Source organism: Trichosurus vulpecula, chromosome 9 (genome assembly GCF_011100635.1).
Source record: "Trichosurus vulpecula isolate mTriVul1 chromosome 9, mTriVul1.pri, whole genome shotgun sequence".
In the NCBI taxonomy this organism is placed as follows: Eukaryota; Metazoa; Chordata; class Mammalia; order Diprotodontia; family Phalangeridae; genus Trichosurus; species Trichosurus vulpecula.
Genome location: NC_050581.1, coordinates 199,148,239 through 199,172,478, shown reverse-complemented (window position 1 = coordinate 199,172,478; position 24,240 = coordinate 199,148,239). Strand labels below are relative to the sequence as shown.

Genomic DNA, 24,240 nt, shown 5'->3' with positions numbered 1-24,240 from the left:
GCGAGAGGGAAGAAAGTCAATGTAGCTAGCACAGACAGTCGTAGATGAGTTTACATACAAAGGGCAGAAGAAAAATACAATGATAGATAGTGGGGGTGGAAGGATCAAGTGAGGGGAAGAGAGTGGTCAACATGTCACAGGTTAGGGCAGCCAGGTGGCGCCGTTGAAACCTGAGTTCAAATATAGTTGTAGTCACTCGACCTCTGTTTGCCTCAATATCCCCTCTGTGAGATCAGGATGATAATAAAAGCACCCATCTCCTGACCTATGGTTTTTGAATGACAGAGGGGCAGAAGGCACCTGAGTGATGGAAGATGGGAGAAGAGGGAGCTCACAATGAATGGCCCGATTTTATTCTAAAAAACTTGAGGCAAGAGTTTTGGCCAAGAGGATGCGTAAAGGGAAAGCTACAGGAGGACTAAGGAAGGATGAGAAGATGTGGAAGAGCCACCGTGGGGGAGAGAGGGAGACGGGGAGGGAGAGGAAGAGAGAAGGGGGGAGAGGAAGAGGTTGGGCGGGGGGGTTGGAGGAATGCCTGGCAGCAGGAAGGGCCCAGTGCAGGCTTTCTCCCTTGTATTTGTAGTGGAGGGGGACTGTGTCATTCTTTGTGTCCCTAGCACCCAGGTGCTTACAAAAAAATATTGGTGGAAATAAAAATTTCAAATTGTTCCAGCCTTCCTCTATTGCTCAGGTCCTTGGAATCTGAGCTTGGATCTTCCTGATTATAGGCCCTGCACTCTAACCATTGCACCACTCAGCTTCAGGGAGAACACCAACTGGGAGGCAAGAGCAGGAAAACCCTTGGGAAGAAAATGTCATCGAACCTGAACCCTTGGGGGAGTGAAGTGAGAGATTTCAAGAGGTCAAGGTGAAGACACGCTTCAATCCAGGCAGGGGAGCACACCTGTACTCAAGTGTGGAGGTAGCCAGGGCGCTGCCAACCAAAAGGAAGTCAATGTGGCTGAAACGAGAAGCGTCTCTGTCTGTCTGGAAGGCTAGGCTGGAGACACATGGGAAGCAGGCCTGAAGGCCCAGACCTGTGCTGTGGGAACATCTATTTGGCAGCTGGGTAAGGATGTGTTCGAGAGGAGAGAGAAGAGAATCAGGTTCAAAGGCTGCTGTAACAACCTAGGGGAAAAGTGAGGAGGGCTGAGCTCCTGAACTAGACTAATTCCAAATGTCTCAGAAACTGGAGAAGCTAAAGGAAGGAAAGTGCTCAAGTGGCCAGGTGGCAGCAGGGGCGAAGTGGCGGGTTTATTCCACTTTATTTAGCTCCTCCTGCCTCTCTGATTCAGAAGGCAGATCGGAGCCTGCTTGGGGGATAACAGACACCAAGGTCAGTCATTTACAAGTCAGGAAAGACAACACTGTATCTCACAACCAGCTCCTAACCCACCCCTGTGACTGATGTGCTAAAGCTGAAGAGAGGGGGGTCACTTTTCTTTTTTGGGGGGGGGTGGGGTGGGGCTTGCTTCTACAATAATCCTATAAAATACACCCAAAGGCCTATTCACAGAAAAAGGTAGCCTCTATTTCAGTCCTTCCAGGCAAGCAGCACTGTTCTGAACAACAAGAGTGGTTTTCAATCCCCTACAAGCAGAATTCATCAAAGACAATGTTTTCAGACTAGAGTGAGCTTTTTGTCAGGCTCACATTGGGGCTGCATCTGGGACAATAAAGGTATTACCTGGGAGACAAAAAGCACATGCCTCATGAAATAAGGATTGCAAATGCCTATTTCCATTCATATTACTATCATAGTGCTCTTACTGATCGATAACATTGGTAAATAAAAACATTAAAAAACCATTACATGCATACAATTTCTCATCTCTAGATTCAAGAAGCTTATGAACAGAAAGAATAACTGAACTGTCAATCTCCCAAATTTAATAAATGTTGGAGGTCAGATATTATTCGTTAATACTTAAAGAAAACAGCACAGCTATGCACATGATGTTTGTTGACCTGCATGAAATCAGGTGATTAGAGCTACTGTGAACTACTTGGACAATGTGTAATTGAAAAGTTTCATTTCTAAACTGGAATGTCAGTTTGTCTGGCTTTATAATCATCCCTCCCCCCCTCCCCCATGCACACTCAGACACACACGTGCTCTTAACATTTCCCCGTAAGTCACCAGCTGGCCAGCTGCTATCACCCCAGGAAGCCTGTGGAGTCAGCCACAGCTTTCTCTTCCCAGCCTTCAGCACCATTCCTGGAGCCACGGTCCCCTTCCCAGTGGATCTGGGGACTACTTCAGTCCCTCTCTCTGCTTCCACTGGTAGCAGGAATACTGCCCAAGCCCACGAGTAACAGGATCTGGGAAAACAGCAGCTCTTTTCTCCTTAGCAGTGGCTTCTTCCAGGTTTTGTTTGATCAGATCTTCTGCCTAGAAGGAGCTTTTTTACCAAGTATGCCTTTAGCTGCTACTGGTTGATCAGTAGAGTAGAATACTAATGGAAAAAATGTGCAAGTGTTAGGTGAGGGGTGGGGGTGGGGTGACATGATGGAAAGGGCGGAAAGTGGCGACACAAAGGGACAAACAGATCAGTAAACATAGTACATAGGATCAGTTGGGGGTGCCATAGTATACAAAGCGCTGGGCCTGGAGTCAGAAAGACTCACCTTCAAGAGTTCAAATATGACCTCAGAAACTGACTGACTGTGTGATCCTGCGTAAGTCACTTCACTAGCCCAGTTTGCCTAAGTTCCTCATCTGTAAAATAAGCTGGAGAATGGCAATCTCCTCCACCATCTTTACCAAGAAAATCCCAAATTTGAAGTCCCACTCCTTCCCATAGTTGTCATAGGGTAACTTGGTTTCAAAGATCTTTCGGGGCAATATCCTTAAAGCCCACAAGGTGGTGCTATCTTCCCACAAGGAGATGAGGCTGTCCATCAAACTGCCAATCTTGCAAGGCCATAGTTAATACCAGTGTGTTGGCAGTGGGGTTGACGTTGAAAAGATGGTTCAAAATGGTCATGTTATAATCCCATTTTGAATCTTGACCAAAATTTTGACACTGATAGAGTAAGAAAACAAAGACCTAGGTTCCAATGCTAACTTTCACTTGGTACTCATGGAGGTCTGCAACTCTCCCTTTCCCACTCTGCTAAGCTGCCAGGGCCCTCCTCAATCTACTCTTCTCCAACATCCCTTTGCTCCCTCCTATCCTTCAGGCCCCTCATCAGCTGCACAGTGCCGCCAACTCCTGCTCCATGGGGGCCTCCCCACTATTGGCCTTTAAACTAATTCTCAGCTCTTCAGTTCCAAATCTCAAAAACAAGCCACACCTCCCCCTCCCTACACCCAACAGAATGTTGGAATTAAAAAGATTGAAGTTTGTTTCCAGAAGAAACCTGAGGTCATTAAAAGAGTTTCACAATTTCTAAGTCTCATACATTGGCCATTAATTATGCTGCTGAAGGAAAATCTTGTCAATATGGAATCTGACACAATTTTTTTTAACTTTTAATATACTTCAAACATTCTAGTTCCAGATACTTAACAAAGTATTTTAAAATACTACTCTGGAAATGTAAATCCTGCTCAGATTGCTACCCTCTCCAGCAGTACTACTAAAGGAAGGATGAGGGTCAAGGAACAAATAAGATCCAAGTTGTTCTACCCTTTGGGGATGGCCAGAGCAATGGGATGGCCCAAGGAGACAGGACACATGCCAGTGGTCTGAGACTTTTCTTGAATTCAAGCGTCATGAGGGGTCACTCTAGCTGCCCGACTTTCATTCCTCCCTTTACTCTCAGACTTCCTGGCAGCCTTTGGGGCTATCTTCCTCAATTCAACTTATGCCTGAGGGCCTGCCCTTGTTTAGGCTTCCTGTGGTATTCCTCACACTCAGCAGTCACACCCACCAGAAAGGATGCAGGCAGGCACTCAGTGAGCATCTACTAGTCACACCTGATACTACAGCGTGACACCTCAAGAGAAGGCATAGGCAGCATCATTCTTGCCTGCAATGAGGCTGACAAGCTCAATCACCTTTCTCCAACAGAGCTGAGTAGTTCTGCCTTCTCTCCCCCTTTCTCCACCCCACACAGAGCTGAGATCTCTACTTTCCTTTATCTTCCTCTGATGCTGTCCTTAGAAGGCATTTTTAAAAGCCATTAACCTTTGTGTTGTTGCTAAGTTCAGCTTATTCTGAGCCCGTGACTCTTCTCAAACAATTATTACAGGACTTTATCTCTCTTGGATTCCTCTCAAGTTACCATGACCTTTAAGGACGAAATGCTGGTCAGTAGGCTCCTGAGCATCCAGGGTCTCTGCAGACAGCTCTCTCTCTTTATCTCATTGTTCTAACTCCCACTTGTTCCTCTAAGCATTCTATCCTCCTCCTACAGGATTTTAGGGCACGAGATGACAGGATCTCAGTTGGGACTTCAGAGATCACAAACTCCAGCCTGACCACAACAAAGACAACTGAGGAAACATAAAACATACCTTGCAAGTGGTCATCTCGATTTCCTTTGAGTCCACTAGTAGGAGGAAAGCCATTATCCCTCAGACGTTTTCCCCTTTGATGAACCTAAATCTGATTCTCTGCTGTTTCCCAGTACCACCACATCTCTTCCCTGGGGTCACTACTTGAAAACTGCTATTATTTACCTCACCTTTCCCATTAAGCTCTAAGTGAAGAAAATCCTTTATTGTCACTGAAATTCTATTTTACACCAGTGTTCCCTCCCCACAGAGCAATGTTAGAAGGTTTTCTTAAGCATCCATTTCTGTAGACAGATTCCACTCCCTATTCTCTGAACCTATGGAAACCTGCTCTCTCAAAACTGAGGCTGGCTCAGACTCTGAGCCCTAGGATGAAATGGGTGCTTCCTCGACAGGTCCCTACCACCACTTCAAGGCCACTTCCTCACCTTCTGAAGACTAAAGCTCTCATCAATAAAAGAAAGTTACCAGATGCTCTGGTTGTGGCAGAGAGAGAAGGCTCCAGTAGCTATATCCAGCCAGTTCAAGCCCTCCATCACAAGTACACCATGCAACCACAGCTAGTCAGCAGTGTTCCTCCAGGCCAGTGTGCTCTACAGTGCATTCCTACACTAAAATCCTTTGTTTGTCTCTCCACTATCATCACTGAAATAGTCTGCATCCTAATAATACGCCCCCCCTTCGTGCTGTTCACAAATTTTCTCAATAATATATCTTCTTGTGATGCAATACGACTTTGCCTAATCTGCCTCTTTTGAGTAGGACATACTGTTCATTTCCATATTTTAGTCATGACCCATAGTGATGATGAAGAGGAAGAATGTGTCTCCTTTCCCCTAATGCTGCAGCTTATCTTCCGTATTCTGCCTGATGTACAAAGACCACAGAAATCATCATCAATGCCCCTGTTCTTGGACAGTGTCTCCCATGAATCACTGGGGCCTCTCCACCAACAGTTTTCCCCTATGACATACTTGCCTCTCTCTGTGATATCTGCCTTTAAAGAGATGTGGAATGTTCTCATTCTCCCTCCATTTCCAATTAAAGACCTTTTAATCAGATCTTCCAACCTCCATGCAAATACATTTTTATTTGTCTATTTATTTGAAGGTTGTCTTCTGCTACAGTCTCCCTGGGCCAAGAGTACATTATATCTGAGTTTTAGGTCATCATCTAGACTCAAATCTCTGTCTCCCAAAACCATCTTCTTAACCGAATACTGTTTCCTAAAAACCTTTTTGGACAGCCATAATTAGAGACCCATCTGTGCCTTAAGCTTCCGAATTTTTTGCCCACAGTCCAGAGATCATTTCAGAGGTTCTGCCAGGCAGCATCATTGGCTCCTCATCCTTATCACCAAGTCCACCAGGCTTGACAAGTCTTGGTAGCACAAATGCTAATCTAGCAGGATCCACAATGGCCACTCACCATAATGCCAATGGGTAGAAGGAAACAAGCATATCCCACTCACTCTTCCCTTCCTCTGACCAGGCTTGGAGGACATCCTCTGTCCCCAGCAGTCCTGGTGAGGGCTCAGGCCCAGGACTTTCAGGAGCCTCTCCAGGGTCAGCAATTCTTTCGCTCTTCTGGCTCCTCCACATCCTCCCTTGGAATATCCTGGAAGAAGTTTCAAATGCCTTCTGCCTCTTCCTGGTCTGTCCTCACTGGGCTCCCTCTGAAGCACTTCTTCCAGTCTTTTGAGGGACACTTTATTCTATTCTCCAGGATGAACTAGAGATTATAGAGACTTAAGAGATTAATGTCACTTCCTATTCATTTAGTCGTCTTAAGTTTCTTCCTAGTTTGCTTTTATAGTCACCTAATGTTTTCTGCCTATTACTAAACTTTGCCTTATTTAACTCAAGCTGTATTTATAGATTCCTGTCAACTACAGAACATTAAGGAAAAGTCAATAAAGACTCCCAAGATTTCCATATTTCTCATGTCTTATAATAAGAGAAAACAGGGAAAGATTCACTGCCCCATATTTTTTAAACTGACAACACTAAATCTCTTCCCATGCCTGGTAGAAGCTTTTTGCCTTTCAGCACATGAGACAGAATTAAACAGAACCAAAAATATCTTGGATGAGGGAGGAGATGCTATAACCAGAAATTGGTCCTCCTCTTTCATTTCCATTAATTTTCGACTGAAAATTGAAAAAATGAATGAGGTTGTAATTTAATATCAGTAGAGAATTCTGTATAAAAGTACATACTCCATAGTTACACTGGGAAATCTTCCAGATAATTGAAGCCATGTTATTTTTAAAATCAAGGTGGTGATAAAGGATTCTGAGGAAATGTATAAATCTTTTTCCTTTCATAAATAAATCATTATCAAAATTGGCATGGATTTAGTCCATCAAGGGGAATGTTGAAGGATTATTCTGATCCTTAAAAGACAGAAAATAAATATATAATGTTTCTATATTCTGGAAATGATCAAACAAAAAAGAAAGTCATCATGTTACCTAAATACATAACATTCTGGAGTTAAATTTCTTGCTTCCCTAAAATAAATGATCCCATATTAGATTTCAGAAGACTATTCAGTGTGAGACACTACACACCTCTTTCACCAATAAGCTCACATTTAGAGAAGTGTTTAAGAGCTTACAAGATACTTTGTAAAAACTATGGAGGGTGGGGTGTAACCACTGGCATGAATTTCCTAATGCACCAATGTTCTCATATCACTATCCTGTTTGAAAATCTTCAGTTATTCTGCATTAGCTACTGAGAAACAGAGAACACTCCCAATCTGCCATTCTAAGACCCAAGATATGGCTCCCACACCCCTTCCTACCTCCTTCTCTTCCTATGTTATTTTCCTGACAAATTAAGGCTGTTAGAATTTCCTTGTCCCTTCACAGAGCTTTCTACATCTGTGAAACAGAGGCATCCTCACCCCCACCCACCCTTCACCCTGTCTTCCTTTAAAGCCCAGCTCAGACATTACTTCCTCAAAGAAACCATCCACAACTCTTCCCAGCCCGCCCAGCTTCTGTTCTGTCTGACCCCTCCTCCACAATTAAGAATCTTTTTACTTGTGATGTTATTTTTGTGAGGTTCCCACCACCACAAATGAGCCCCTCCAGTGCAGGGGCTGTCTTCTTTTGGGGGCATCTCTAGCACCGAGCCCAGGGCCTCCCTCAGAGAAGTGCTGAACAGAGGCACACTTAATTCAACAAGGAAACAATCTCAGAGAAGACTTGCCCAGTCACCTGGAGAGTAATTAGGAGAAGCAGAACTCTTAGCTCCCTTCTTATAACCTCCAGCTTTTCATGCCCAAGGTATCTCCCATTTTAAACTGAAAAAGGAAAAAAGGTAGACATATATTGTTGCTCTAACTGTTGGAGTATATTTTTCTAACTAGACCATTGAATATGTTGAGACTGTTAAATGAAAAATTATAATTAATTCATAGTTGACTTGCATCTCTACCAAAACATAGTAGGAAAGCATATTCCATTCAAGCAAGAAATACACAGCTTAATATTAGAAAACAATATTCTTACAGTAATTTCAATTGACAACGACTATGACTCTGAAAACTGGTTCAAATGCCTCCCCGAACACCTACCTGGGCAAGTTCCTTAAGTACCCTAGACCTCAGTGTTTGCATCTGGACAATGAGCGAGCCAGACTGCGCTGCCTGTGAGGCCCCAAGCGGTGTGAGACAGTCCAGGAATCCTCCTTAGAAACCTGTTTTTCCCTATTCTGCACCCCTATCAGCAGATAGAGGAGAACGAGCAGACTAGCCTCGTCTCAGAGGGTCGTGGAACAAGGGCATGCTTGCTCCACTTCCCAGACAGCCCAGCAGAAGGACATGATCATAAAAATCAGGAGACCTCAGAGTTAAGCCTCCCTCTGGCTTTACCAACTACGTGAGCCAGGCCCAACCCCCTCCCCCAAAAGGGGCTCTGATTACTTCTCAGTAAAGTAAGAGGGTGCTGGGCAGGCAGATTAAAAGATCCCTAAGGTCTTATTCAACCCCAATACTCTATAACCTACAAGAACAGATTCAAAAGAACAGGCGATTCTGAATGCAATTATTCTCAATATACTCTATTAAGTCAGGTAAATGGCACTGTCTTTTAGATCTATACTTAAACAAGAGTTCAAAAAGGCATCCTTTAAAAAATCTTCATCAACTCTTTCAAAATAGAGACTCAGAGGGATTTATTGAAAAAAAGAGCATGCTACTATATGAACCAAAGAAGTTTGGCATGCAAATTACAGTAACACTAATCTGTGTTGGAGAATTGCCTTCCCTGATGATATGAAATGAAAAAGATGTTAAAATCAAATGTGAACTAGCTTAGAGTCTATAAATAAGGGGGTGTTTAATGGCTCCAAGAGGCCGCTTTCAAGCTCTCTCATTAAATTCAATCCAAGAAGCATTTATTCCATAGCTAAGAGTTTCATCATTTGCTTACACAAAAATCTACACTTCATTCCCCTTATATACCTTCCAAAGTTTTATTTTGCAAACCGTGTCATTTTTGAGAATAAATTAATGAATAAATTGTGTTAAATCACTTTTTGTTTATAAAAGAAGTCAAAAGGAATACTCACTTGTCTTAAAATCAAATTAAAATATCTCACCAATAAAACACACCATCTTACCGAATATCCTCAGCATTTAACTAATGGGGGGAGGGGGAGAGTGGGAAGCAGTACATCCCCAACCATAGCCCATCGCAGATCTCCAGCTGTCTACTAACAAGAGCTGTAGACTAACAGGCAGACCCTCCCTCCACAGATTTGGAATCAAGGGCCAAAAATAATCCTCAACATGTCCATATTAACAGTAAGCCAGACACAAAATCAGAAACCACTAATGAAAACATACACTTAGGGCACATCCCCCCATAAAAGATCAAGTGGATACATTTAACTCCCACTGCAGTAATACAAGGACCAACAGTGTATCAACCAACAAATGTTACATTTATTCATTTAAACATCATTCAGGTAACATGTGCAGGTAATAAATGTAAACTTAAAAATGTTTCATTTGTAGAAAGTCAACTTTATTTGACATCCTGTATAAAGCATTCTAGTACAATTATACTGCCTTGAATAAATGGTTTCCCAACTTTCAGAAGCACCAAGTCTTTACAAAATTCAAAGCAATGAGGTTTTGCGAGGTCCTACCAAGATTTGGTAGTGACAATAATCATGCTACCAGGAGTCATCCATTACACCTGATGACCTAGGCCACCCTTCTCAAGCTTAGGCAAGAAAAGTCATGCCACCCTTGTCAGCTGGACTTTTAGAATGAGGCCACTAAGTTCACAATATTTGTAGCATCTTACCTTTCTTCTGAGCTATATAATCGAGCAAGTCCAAAGTCAGCTAACTTTATCTGCCCTCTAAGGGAAAGAAGAGGAAAAATAAGGAATCTCATTATAATCAATTTGGCTGTGAGTTCTTCGTTCAAATCAAATCATACAACATCAATTACTGCTACAGGAAGATATGGTCAAAAACAAATTCACAAAAACTACCTGGGGTATTGATCAAGCAAATGAATCAGGAAATAGCACGTCTGGGGTTTTCTTTTTCCCAACCCCAAAACAAAGAAAGCTGATGTTCTATGTGAAGCCTAAGCACTGCCTACACCCATTCTCTCATTATTTTCTACTTCCCATAAGCGTCATCTGTCCTCACAGTGTTGATCGTGACGGAGATACCATCTGTTCAGGTGTTAGCATAAACGCTAACACACACTACAAACACCTAGAGATGTTTCAAAAGTTGGTAACTATAACATAATTTAGATTTAGAGCTAAGATGAATTCAATTAATGGTCATTTTAAGACAACATCTTTCATCTAAGCAAGCATTTCCATAAGCCCTTTATAAAATCCAAATAAATTTCATTATTTCATTCACTCTCAATGACCAAGTAGCTATTCCTAGAGAACACCAACCCAGGAAGGAATGCTACAAATGAGAAGATTAAAACAAAAGTATATCGTGTCCCTATATATGAAACAGGCATAGGCCGGATAGCTATATCCTAGTCACAAATGGCCTTGCTGATCTGGTTAAGAAGATCCTACAGAGCCCTGGGATCTCAAAAGGATGATCCTGACATTGAGGTCTGAACTTAAGCCAACCTAGACAAACTACCACTTTAGCAAACAGTCACAAGGATTACATTCCCAGTCCAGTCTATTTTAGGGATTTAGGAGATTCCTTGGGACTGCTGTTCCCAACGAGTGCCCCTGAATTGATCATCTGAGAATGACTCAAAAGTTTCTGGTGGCCCAAGAACAAAAGCATCTCTTTGGATTTCATTAGCCCCTTACACTGAGACCCAAGGCAGCAAGGTGTTTCCAGACCTGGCCATGGAAGAAGCCTCGAGGTTTAGCACAGCTATCTCTCTCCAAGATTTCAGTCTATATGAGGCCAATGGAGCTTTGGGCCTGCCTCTCAGAGGCCTCCTCATGTGGGAAGTGCAAAACCAAGACCAACAGGGTCAAGTGGCAACTTCCGTTTCACTTTGCAAACTGACCAAAATGAAAAGTATCAAGTAGTTTTCCAAACACCAGTATTCTCACTGGTCAAATAGAAATAGATCTATTATTTGAAAAGTATATCAGAACAAGGTGCATGTCATGTTGGGCAACAAGACAAATCACTTGCTTACTTAGGTAGTGTGTCTTCATCTTTTAATTCCCAAAAGCAAGGAATTAAGTGTTTAAATGTCATGTTTCAATTTCAATTCTGATCAGATTTAATCTACACTGTCAGCTACTATCTGTGATCAGGCATAAAGTCCTACTCTAAAATTACCATCAAACTAGTATCCTGTGTAACAACAGTGAATGTGCTGTCTTACTGGGCACTTAAAAACTATACATTTTCCCCCTAAAAATGTACATACACAAATACAGAGCTAAAAAATTCAGTCATACCTATTGTTTAGTAGAATATTTGAACACTTAATATCTCTATGCAAAAAGTTCTTCTTATGGCAATAATCCAAACCTTCCATCAGTTGTCTCATGAATGACTTTATGTGATTTTCATTAAAATGAACCAAGCCTGACTCCAGGAGGCCCATCAGGTCATGGTCCATGTATTCAAACACCAAATAAAATGCACCTAAGAAAAGAGGAAAAGAATTAACAAAATGTTACTCGTTTAAATTAACAGTCATTGCAATCAATCCACAAGCATTTAGTAAGCACCCACATGTCAAGTCCCATGCTAGCGGCTAGCCACATAGACAAAAATCTCTCTCTCATATCTAGTTCCCAAAACTGATTCTCATTCCCTACTTGTTTGGTGTCCTGTAGCTACCCTGATCCCTCTCCTCTGGATGCCCCTCATTCAGCTTATCAAGATTCTTCTCCTCCAAACTGATTCTAATCAGGGCAGAATGTTAGCTCCATCAATCTAGAGACAATGCTTTTTTACAAACAGTCTAATAGTAACTTTCTTGGCTAAAATCACACTGTTGACTCATTAAATTTGCACTTCACATGAACAGTTCAGCAACATGTCCATGCTTATACACTTAAAAAAAACTGGAGTATAAGAATTTACATTTTATCCTCAGTAAAGTTCACCAAGAAAGGCAACGTGGCAGAGTATACACAGGCTGGCTTTGGAGTCAGTAAGACACAGGTTAAAAATTCTGCATGTGCCATACTCAGGCTGATTCCACAGGCAAGTTATGCTACTGCTCAGCACCCCAAGGCAGCTTCCTAAAACCCTAAGTTGCAAAGTGTGTCAATGGAGGGGTTTTCCACTCTGGGAGTTCCTCGTAGGGGTAAAGTCTGATCCTAATCAAAAAAAAAAATCACAAAAGCCTGCCAGTAATCTATCAAGATCTTTTGTCAACCTAATTCTGCCACCTCTCACATGAGCAGGCTATTTCTCTCTTCAAAGGGCCACAGACAGAGCTGTAGGGTACTCCCCTAGCACCCTCCCCCTACAACCAAAGTTGACATCAATTAATCACCGCTCTGAATCCACCTATTCCAATAGTTCTGAACCAAGCCTACTATGTTATTTTCCAGCCTATCTCTCAATCTTTGTCCATATGGATATATTCAGATTTTTCACAAGGCATAATGAAATCCAGGTACCTTTTTTTTTTTAAATTTAAGACTATAGTTTCGTTCAAATATCATGTTCGCACGATAACCTTACTATGAAACACCATGTTGTGTCAATTAATGCCTTGGGTTCTCAAAGGTGATGCCAGTGGTGGGCAAGCAGATGCAACCAGGCTGAAAGAACTTTAGAAATATTCAGGAAAAGACCAGCCTAACTCAAGTCAGAGAAATGTATCACTAAGTTAGCTACAAGCTATTGATGACTTCACCCACATCAATTCTAGAAGGTTAATAATAATCTGAGTCTTTGGAGAGAATAACCACACCAATAAAATCAGATCCTAACATATTAATCAGTCAGTCGGTCAACAAACATTTATTAAGTGCCTTCTAAATGTGGCAGGCACCATGCTAAGTGATGGGAATACATTTGATTTGTGAAAGTAACTTCATAGTCATAAAATGTTTACAAGTAAATAAAATCATGAAAAGTGTACTTAGGCCAGAGCTGCTACAGCAAGATTCTACAGCTAAGAAAGGATTCTAATATTACCTTCCCATATATGCTATGGGTGCTGAGCCTGGCACATCTGCCTTACATGTGGTCATTAGGGCCATGTACTGGAAAAATATACAACAGAACAAAAACAGTTCCACTGAGCTTTATTTTGCAAAGTGCTTACTAACACCTATCTTGGCCATTGTCTGCTGGCATTAGCAAGGGGGTCCCAAGGAAACAAAACTCTATTTGGCTATCTCCTGCTAAACAGCCTGATGTGATGGACAGATGTAGAAAAGTGGGATTTGGGGGTTCAGTCTAAGAGCTTGGGGCCACAGCTGGTACAGAGAATTTGTGTGCCCCAGACAACGTCTGAAATGTGTATTCCCTTACATATCTACTGGAAGCTTAGAGGTTTCACATGTGATTGAGACAAAAATAAAATACCTATGTGCAAAGGAGAAAATAATTTCCTTGCACTAAAACCATGTACTTTTTAATTAATCAGTCGATAAATATCTGTGAAATACATGTGCCAGGCGTTATGCTAAGTGCTGAGGACACATGCAAAGCCACAATGGGTGGCTGTGTGATCGCACTGATCACTGAGGGACATAAGCATCTAGAGCACTGGGCCTGGTGTCAAAAAAAACCTGTTCAAATCCACCCTCACACTTACTAGCTGTGTGACCCTGAGGAAGTCACTTCACCTCTGCCTCAGTTTCCTCATCTGTAAAATGGGAATAATAATCATAGCACCTGCTCCCCAGGGTCGTTGTGAGGGTTAAAGTGCTCTTTACAATGCCTGGTACACAGTCGGCACTACATAAATGTTAGCGATGGTGGTGATGATGATTTACTGATGTGGACATGCCTTCCAATGATGCAGACTGGAATACATCCATGTTTTCTCATCCTTCATGACCTCTCAGGAACCCTCCCCAGAGGATCTACCCAGCATAATGAGTGCCTTCCCCTAGCCCATGTGAGTCATCCACTGGTTTCTCTGCTGCTCTCAACACAAGATCAGCCATCCCCCCGCTTCCAGCCACATATTCTCAACAACACGCTTCAGCTTACTTTCGGCACACACAAGACTTCTTTGGTATTACACTGAAATCTATTCACACTCATCATTTATTCTGTCATTGATCTTTAGTAACTGACAGCTTTAATTCTCAGAAGCCTGGAGTTTCCTGATTTGAAGGCATCCGTAGCCTTACACTCGGAGAACACTTCAGTTAAACAAGCCTGCCCTTTCTTGCAAGGAGAAGCTCAGCACTATTCAAAGCCCTGCACCACTTCCAAGATGGTATGGAGCCTACTCTCTCTTCCTCCTGCATCAATGGTGAGCTCAGTTCACATGCCATGGGCAGTCCATCCAAGACACATTGGCTGATATATTCTATTTCTTTCTCCTAAAGCTCTTTACTCATTGTTTTCGCCTTTATTTTTTATTACCAATGATGGCTCTCAGGGTAGGGGGAAAGACAAAGGTGATATAAAAATAAGAGGTATCAATAAAAATGTTTTTTAACAAGTCTGTCTGGGAAACAGAAGAGCTGGAGAAGAAAAGCCCCTTGAAAAGGAAGACAAAAGTGATGGGAAATCTAGAAGGGAAAATCCTACAGTGTTCTTGAACAGCCATAAGCTAAAGAGACAGACTTGAGCAGTGTGATGGCAGGGAGTCCGTGTGCTAACAAGAGACAAAGGGCACTTCATCTGTACTCAAAAGTTCCAATCCAGGGGAAGCCACGCAAAGGGCAGGGCTTGTCCCATGGTTAATCCAGCCCAAAGTGCCTGCAAGAGTCTTTGTACAAGGAAAAGGAGAAGGGGGGTTGACTGCTCCTTTTCTGACCCCATCTGACCATGTGCTAAGGGACACTTTTCCCAACTCTGAAAGGTTTCTATCCTACCCACCCCTCTTACAACGTTTCAGACACTGTATCCATTTTGTGTTTTTACAACAGAATTACTCTAGTTAATTCACTCCTGTTACTTACAGTTTTGTGCTTAACTACTTTTGCTACTGGGAAAACATTTAAATAATAATTTTTGAAAGTCTGTTTATGCCTTTTGACCCCTTAATTAATAAAGAATATTTCTTATTAGGTTTGTATCAATCCAAGAGAAGATGTGGATATCAGACTTTCATCAGAGATGTTATCTTTTTCCCCCAGTCTGTATCTCTTCTTTTAATTTTAGCTGCATTTTTTTAATGTGAAATAATCCAAAGCCAGCTTTATCTTAAGATTGTCCCACATCTGATTATGATTATTTCCCCTATAGATATCCTCTCATTTTATTATGATAGGATTTTTTAATTATTTAAGCCATTGAGTCATCTGGAAGGTACTGTCATATTTTGTAAGCCAAGACATTTATTTCTTGGTCTGTACACACTTATTTCTAGATCTTACTTATCTAAAATCTATTCCATCACCCATCCAAGAAAATTTTGTAAAATTGGCTTGGGATCTGGCAATGCCAAACTTCCTCCAGAATTGTGTAATGAAAAGTGGCAAATGCTACATTCCAGTACATGGGTTCGTTCATATCCTATCACTAATATTTATTTTTGTGTGACCTTGGGCAAATCAGGTTACCTCTCTGGGTCTCAATTTTCTTGTCTATAAAATGCAGGAGTTGGACTAAACACCAACAACCTCTGAAAAACTTTTGCTTCCATCTTCAAGTCAAGGATCTTCAGGCAAACAATTCTGCCACCAATCTCCGCATATTTTAACTTTGGTATTTGTTCCAACTTTCTGTGAAAATTTTGATACTATGTAAGAGCTGTGATTGGGTAGGATAACCACCAGACGTTTAAAACAATTTGTTATCTCAAAGAGAATTTCTTTTCCTATTTTTTCAACCTAAACTTTGATAGTGATATACCAAACATTGGATTTTTGTGGATTTATTTGTATTCTAATACGAACTGAAGATTGTCTAGATTAAATTGTTTCAGGGCAGCTAGGTGGCGTAGTGAGTAGAGCATCAGCCCTGGAGTCAGGAGGACCTGAGGTCAAATCCGACCTCAGACACTTGACACGCTTACTAGCTGTGTGACCTTGGGCAAGTCACTTAACCCCATTTGCCTGTCCTTCCCCCCTGCAAAAAAAAAAAAATTGTTTCTCAATTCTTTGGCATTCACATCTGCAAATAAGAGTTAATTTTCTTGTGCTTGTTTTAATTTCTTCTTTTTTTTTGGATTTTGAAGCGGGCAATTGGGGTTAAGTGACTTGCCCAAGGTCACACAGCTAGTAAGCGTGTCAAGTGTCTGAGGCCATATTTGAACTCAGGGCCTCCTGGGTCCAGGGCTGGTGCTCTACTGCTCACTGCGCCACCTGGCTGCCCCTTTGATTTCTTTTTTTAGTTTTATTGCTGTAGCCCAGTATTTCTTGGTTTAGGTCAAATAACAGTGGAGATGGTGGCATAATGGTTTCATACCAATCTTAATGAGAAAGTATCTAGTGTGTCTCCATCCAAAAAACAAACTTCCAATGACCAAGTGAACCAATGACCAAGTGAACACCTAACTCACTCATTTAACAATGGGAATGGGGCTAGATAAGGAGAATGGTCCCAAAGGTCTGAAGTATCAGAGGCAAGATTTGAAGCACAGTGCTCTGACACCAGGGCCAGGTCTCTTTTCTTGGCACCATATAGCTGGCCTCCCCATAGTGAATGGAAGAAATCAGAGAGCTGGGAAGACAACTTTAAGGAAACAATGGTACAAAGGATGATATACACAATGGCTTCACACAAAGGTCAATGTCAGTACTATCCTATCCAATTAAAATAACAGGCTATCTTTTTTCTTGTTGACTATCCAAAAATTGTTTTCAGGACAGTTTTTAAAGGAATCTAGGGATTTTCTGGAAAAGTGTCTTTTCAAACAAAATAACAGTTTTTAAAAGAAGACAGATGTACTGAGGGATCAGTGTGATGGGCTAACCTTGAAATGCTGGTGTCAGGACAGGAGGTATTCTTCACCCACTTGGTTATTCCTGTAGGGATACTTATGTTAACTGGGCTAGTAAGTGGTTCTGAATTTCATTTCGAAGGCTTAGTAATGTTGTGAGACTTGGGCCAATCAGCACAATTTTATTTCCAAAAAGGAAGGAGTACGTGAAGGAAGCCCTCTTCAATGTGGACTTTGCACTGGACATCTTCCATGATCATGGCCAACTCCTTTGACAAGCCTACACATCTCTGTTTAATGCTTCCTTTGCTATTTATAATCAGAAGGTAATCAGTTATCTCTGATGCAGAATCTTTCTCGCATGATTTTAACACATGAATGCCACATGCCTTGTGAGAGAAAAAAGCCTCTAAAGCAACAGTTCACTTTACCAAATTAAATGCTTTCTTAAAGGGTAGAACTAGGAACAGTGGGGAAACTTAGCAAAGAGGTCAATTTAGGTCCGATGTCAGCTACCCCAAAGCAGAATGGGTTTCTTTCAGGAAGCAGTGGGTTCCCTTTTACTGGAGGTCTGCAGGGAAAGGTAGATAACCACTTACAGGATACAGTATAGAAGAGAGAGCAGGCATCAAACTTGTACGGTCAAAAGGACTTTGGTCTTTTTCAAAGAAGTTATATTTTTCAAAATATTTTCACCTTCATCCCTTATGCTCACCTTTCCATTAAGTCACCAAGTATCAAAATTAAGACAACAAAGCATTTATTAAGTGCCTACTATGTGCTGGGCACTGTACTAAGTCCTGACGGATTAAATTATGTAATTTGGAGCACTGCACTAAAGTTCCTTGTAGATTTTCTTTCCTGATCTGCATCAGATACTGGGATAGACAATATTATCATGGCACCCTCTCTGTACAAATGCTGCTGCAGAACACTCTGAATCAAAGTGAACATCATGTTTCTCTTTGTCTCTAGACACATAACGCAGCCTACTCAGCCAACCCTTGTATTTATTCTCCTCACACAATCCACCAGCCAGCCATCCTTCAACTGAGCTGCAATTATCATTGGTTTATATTGACAATGTAAAAATTAATATGATTTATTTACTCCAGGAGTATATCCACTCACTGGTCACTGGAAAAGGATTTCCATTGAGAATACCAACAACTAAGTTAATACTTTTATTTAAGACAGTAAACAACTGCCTGATTCTTGGTACACTTGACACCATTTCCACCAATGTCACTGCCATGACAGGAATGGAACAGGGCACAGAAACAAGGGCCATTCTGAATTCTTCTGTGTTTCATAGACTACTGATATCTAAGAATTTACTACCTACTGATCAGCCTAGTACAAACTATTTGCCTTTTTGCACTTAAGGCTGGTCCTGGAAAGGTAAACATAAGGCTGTAGTGGGTACAGATTCAAAGTCTTTTGAGCAAAGTAGAAACTTTCAGAGCTTATACTTCACTGGCAAGGTCTTTGAGAAATCATAGGAAGCTCCATGACATAAAAATATAATTTTGTAAGACTTTTTTGGGGAAAATTAATATATTCACTCATGAAAAGGAAAACTGAGAAGCATCTCATCTTTGAATCCCTCAGGATCACATACCCAAAAGAACTGCAAACCTATTTTCTTTGATCTGTCTGGGTACACACTGAGCTGGCCTTAAAGTTCCCTGCTGCATCATCACCATTAGCAAGTGTAGAAACCCAGAGGAGGAACTTGAAATGCATCACCAGAATAAACTCTAGATAACGAGCTCTTCCAAGACTAGATCAAATATGAATCGCTCCCATTCCCAAACCAAGGTGACACCACTGAAGCAGAGAACAAGTAGACTGTTCTGCCGCAAGGAGGCCAAGGTTAAGTGCTGTGTCAGAAAACCCGAAATACATCCACATTCATAGATATTTGAAATGATTAGTTTATCGAGGGAAAACAACAACACTTTTAAGCAAGGAGAAGTGGTTATAATGCCAATCAATATATGCCAAGCAAACAAGGGATAGACGTGGCCATCAAAAGAAAAAAATCAACAATTTCAACTACATAAAATGAGAAGGCTTTTGGACAAACAAAATCAGCACAGCCAGAAAAAAAGAAAAAATGGTTGGACAGGGTGAAAAAAGTCAGCACCAAACATCAGAGACAGAATTCTGATATCTAAGATACCTAACAGAGAAGGGGTGTGTGTGTGTGTCTGTGTGTGTGTCTGTGTCTATGACAGAGAGAGAGCTCGAGCACTCGATCAGGGGTCATTCACCAACAGTTATATTCCCAGAGGATACCAACAGTTTTCAAAGCAACAATTTCAAACTACTGATAGTAATATGAAATATTGCTCCACAACACTAATAAGAGAAATGCAAGTTAACACAACTCTAAGGTTTCATCTCACAGCCAACAAACTGGCAAATGTTACAAAAGATGAAAACAGTACATATGGAAGGGAATTTAGAAATACAAGCACACTAATGAACTGCTGGAAGAGTTGTGACCTGGCCCAACTATTTGGAAATACAATTTAGAATTATGAGAAAAATATCCCTAAATTCTTTCTATCCTGTGAACCAGAAATCCCACTACTGCGACGGTCAAAGATAAAGAGGTTCATTAAGTACCAAAATATCTGCAGCAGCACTTTCTGTGCAGCAAAAAAGTAGAAACCAAGTCAATGCCTACTGACTAAGGAATGGCTGAACAAATCCTAGAATACAAATGTATTAGAATTCGGGCTCTAAGAAGACATTAAACGTGAAGATTTCAGGGAAACATGGGAGATCTTGTACAAGGTAATGCTGAAAAGGACAACAATATTCACAACTATAATAATGCAAACAAAAATAACAATGAAACAAAGCCAATTTATGAAGGTTTTACTGACCTATCTTGGCCTCGGAGAGCAGAGGAGGAAATGTTTCTCCTTGCTTTCAGTAGAGAGGAAGGGGAGAGAAAGTTCTGAATGTTGCCTGTGCTGTCTGCTGGTTTTGTTGAACAGCTGTTGTTGGGTTTTTATTGTCGTTACAAGGTAAGCGCTCACTGGATTTAGAGGAAAGGGGGACCAAAAAGTTCTATCAGGAAATGACAGTAACATAACACCAAAAGGCACCCAAAAGTCTAGGCATGCTCAGTTTCCCTTTTTACTACCATCACTTTCACCTTTTTCTACAGTCCTCTACTGGTCCTTATAGCACAGCACTGACCCTGAATCCCCTATGGCTCTGCCCGTGGCATTCACAGAGGTCCAGGAAATAGTCTGAGCTAACCCAAGCAAACCTAGCCATGCTCACCAACAAGAAGCTGGCTACCAGCTGATATAGTCTTGGGCCACAGCAAGCCACAAAAAATGCCAAATGTACAAAGAAGTCATCAGCCCCACAGTGGCCTTTTGTGCTTCCCCAGTAATATAGGTCAAGTGGGTAGAAAAGAGGACTGAGGATTTTAAAAATCACAGTTGTGACCATTCATAAAATATTAGTTAAACTTCAGCCACCCTAAACATTACATGTTTGTCTAAGGGTCAACACAAACCGAATACAGAATTAGTAGAATTAAATCACATCATTATTCTCAGTATAAAAGAAACCAGAAGTCAAAAGGATATTGTAACTAAATAGAAGGATGATTCACTGGTTCACCTTAAATAGATCAAAGAAATTGGGCAGAATTGTTTTTTTATCTACAGACAATAAGGAACATCTTTCACAGGACACTTGGCAATCAGGGTAAGTATAAATAAAAAGATCGTCATTAAGATAATTGTAGTTTACATACTAAAGTCTGTTGCAGAGGTTGAAGAAGCTGAGAATCTACAAAGAACCTGAATCCTCAAAACCAGGTAAAAAATATATATGTATTTTAATACTTGATGACTTTAATCAACATAAAGGAAGAGAACAGAATGTCAGAAAATATGACTCATTCTGAGAAACCAAAGAAGATCGAAGGCTATAAGACGACTCAAGAAATTCCACACAATTATCATCAATACTTCCTTCAAAAAGCAAGCTAGAAGGCGTATAACATAGTGAGTACCAAGTGAAACTATTTTAGCACAGGAAATGACTGATTCAGATAGAGGAGACATCAGAAATGTTATATTAAAACCATCTACTATTTAGAGCCAGGATCAAATTACAAGAAGGGATAAAGGTAGGCAGAAAATACTGTGAAAAGTTAAAAGAGATATTTAAATGCGCTACTGATGTTAAAAAGTGAAACTAGCCTAACTATGAGTGCCACCAATTCTTTTGCTAAAGTTTAACAGAAAGAAAACAGTTGCCACAGTGAGAAGGACAAAGAAGCCAAGAAACCACCTGAAGCAGCAGGCATCTGATCTCTCTGCCAAGTGGGATGACAGAGAAGCCAAGGCAAGACCAGTTCTGAATACAAACAAATTTGTAAAATGCAAAGGGAAGAAGAACATTATGAGCCACACTGCCTCACACAACAAGGAAAAGCAGAAGAAGTGAAAACAGGTGCAAAAACACTTGCCCAGAGACCCCAGCTGAGCCCCAGCAAACCAAGAGATGAAAGCAATGAGACAGCAAATCAATGGAGAGTGGGTCGAGATTGTCGGCCTTTCTATCTAATCTATTTGTCATCACAAGTCACAAGGACCTTCACACTTAATCCTTGACGTTCTGTACCTAGTGGAAAATGCCAAGGCATATGACAAAGCCAGGAACAATAGCTGAACTGAACTGAGTGGACACAGTAAAGATATGTTGGTGGAGATATTTACCCTATTTCTGTCTGTCTCAAAAGCACTGAGACACTTCTCCCAAGAAATTTCAGGGAGGTAAAGACACCAAAAGAATGGAAGAAAACCAGAGATGACATTACTACTCAGAAAAAAAAAAAACCACAGCAGTCTCTCCCCACCAAAAACCTGCTTTCCTAGCTTCTAAAATCTATAAGAATAATCAGTGTGCATATCAAAGGTGTCCTTCAAGAAAATGTAAAAGGAAAGAGAAAGGCTTTTATAAATGATTCTTCAGAGCCCTACAACTGCCGGAAAGGAGCTCTGCTCTGTTTGTCAATTAGAACAGTCTTAAAGGCTCTGCCCCAGGAGGAAGAGAATGATATTCATTTATGATTAAGAAATTTCTCATCTGTATGTTAAAATAGTATCAGACTCTTTGATAAATGCAGACATGGGGAGCTGCGCTCAGTATCCCTGATCACTGTGACGCAAAGCATAAAAAAAGAAGAGATATATTTGATTAAGATATTTTGTAAAGGCAGGGACCAAATAGAAAAGGGATTCCTTCTAGATCATGAGCATGTCCAGATGCATTAAGCCCCAGAAATATTACAAGATTTCTTCCTCTCAAGAGACCGATAACTGCTCCAGACCAAGGGCTGTGTAAAAAAAATTAAGTGGACCAAAAATGCTTACTTTCCAGATTAGAGCATCTAGTTCACTGAGCTAGCATCCAGCAGTAACGTATCTGGGACAGGCACTGAAAGATGGATAAAAAGTTGGGCCCAGGATTAAAGAGAAGGAAGATGCCAATTTGTTACTTCTCCAGAGCAAAGATCCATCTTTGCTACTCAAACATTCCTTCCAGTGATGCTGTATGATTGTGAATCCTGGATAACCACAGTACAAAGAATTCATATTGTCAACTCTAGAGAAATGAAGGGATACTATGACAATGTTTCTAATGATGACCTAAAATGTAAGAAGTGGCAAAGAGAGTAACACCAAAGAAAAGCATTATCAGTAAAAGATGAGTCAAGAGAAAGCAAGTCAGGAGAAAGGGACACCACACTCTCTGCACTCCAGCCACAAGAACTCTACTAACCAGGAAATACAAAATGCAAATGTGCAGTAGGCAGCTGATGCAAGAATCTCTAGCAAGATACGAATGAGGGGCTGAGATGAATATATACAGACATATACGGGTGTGTGTGTGTGTGTGTGTGTGTGTGTGTGTGTGTGTAACAAAGAAGTTAGAATGGAAACCAAGGGAGCAGATGAGATCACTGAGTGTACTGAGAGACGAGAAGAGAGTCTGAACCCTACGTAGCTATTTAAGTGAAGAACTATTAAACTACAGAAGATTAGTGACCCAGTCATGGTCAATCCATAAGTAAGAAATAATAATAATCTGCATTTACATATTGCTTTAAAGTTTGTCAAATGCTTTACATATTTAATCCTCACAATGGCCCTGTGTGAGGTAGGTGCTCTTATTACAACAAGTTACAAACTGAAACTGAGAAAAGTTACATGATTTTCCAGGGCCACACAGTTGGTAAGAATACAAGGCAAGAGTCAAATTCAGGTCTTTCTGACTCCAAGTTTAGCATCCTGAGCAGCTTCCTCTGTGCCAGATACTATAGGTGTCAATACAACCAACCAACCAATCTCTCTGATAAGGAGCTTACCTTCTAATTGGGGGCCGGGGGCGGGGGGGTGTGATGCGGGTAGGAGGAGAGAAGAATAGGCAGGTGACACAACAAGGAGTTTATGTACACATATGTATACACGTATACACACATATTTATTTATTATATAAAGAAAGTAAATACAAAAAGTTAACTATGAGGTTGTTTGGGAGAGAGGGCACAACCTGACTGGGTGATCAGGAGGCTTCCCATAAAAGGTGAGGCTTAAAAGACAATGATTCTATGAAAAAGATTCTTTGAGGAAGAGGTTCAGAGATGGGAGTCTGTTTGAGGGGAAGAGAAGAGCAGCCTGGCCATGCAGCATGGAGAGCCGAGGGAGGAGACTGTTGTCGAACAAGGCTACAAAGATAGGTAGGAGACAGATTATGAAGGGCTTTAACAGTTAAACTGAGAGAGTTTATAGTTGATCTTAAGAGACAAGAGGAAGCCAGTGGGGTGGGTTAGTAAGGGACTGACACGGTCAAATTTACGGAAACGTTAAGCAAAATCTAGCTCTCCTAAAACAATCCCTTGCCTCAACATATGTGTAGGAGAAGTTGGGAGGTGGGATGGCACAAGCCAGAGACAGGGGCTACAAGTGACTGAAAGGTAATTCAATGTTCAAGATTTTCCTTCATTTCAATTTCTGAACGTGAGTTCTGGTCCAGAAGGCTAGGAGTTGCATTAACTATGCTCCCAGGCTGGTGTCCCTTCCCTAGAGAATTAGCAACACTGTAGGGGCTAGACATATTATCCCCATTTGAGACTTAGAGCTGAAGTGACTTGCCCAGGGTCACACAGCCAATACAACCATGGCAGATTCTACTTCAGGTCCACCTAGTGCACAGGTGAGGGATTCCAT

At 41.2% G+C, this 24,240-nt stretch overlaps 1 protein-coding gene across 1 annotated transcript in view; it reads right to left on the bottom strand.

Moving 5' to 3' along the window:
- The window catches only part of CDK13 (cyclin dependent kinase 13), a 113,040-nt gene that overhangs the window by 21,565 nt on the left and 67,235 nt on the right, over nucleotides 1-24,240 (bottom strand). The window contains exons 7-8 of the mRNA XM_036739691.1: nucleotides 11,394-11,583; nucleotides 9,786-9,842 (exon numbers count right to left, since the gene is read on the bottom strand). Coding sequence (XP_036595586.1) covers nucleotides 9,786-9,842; nucleotides 11,394-11,583 — 247 coding nt within the window. The remainder of the gene's footprint in view (nucleotides 1-9,785; nucleotides 9,843-11,393; nucleotides 11,584-24,240) is intronic.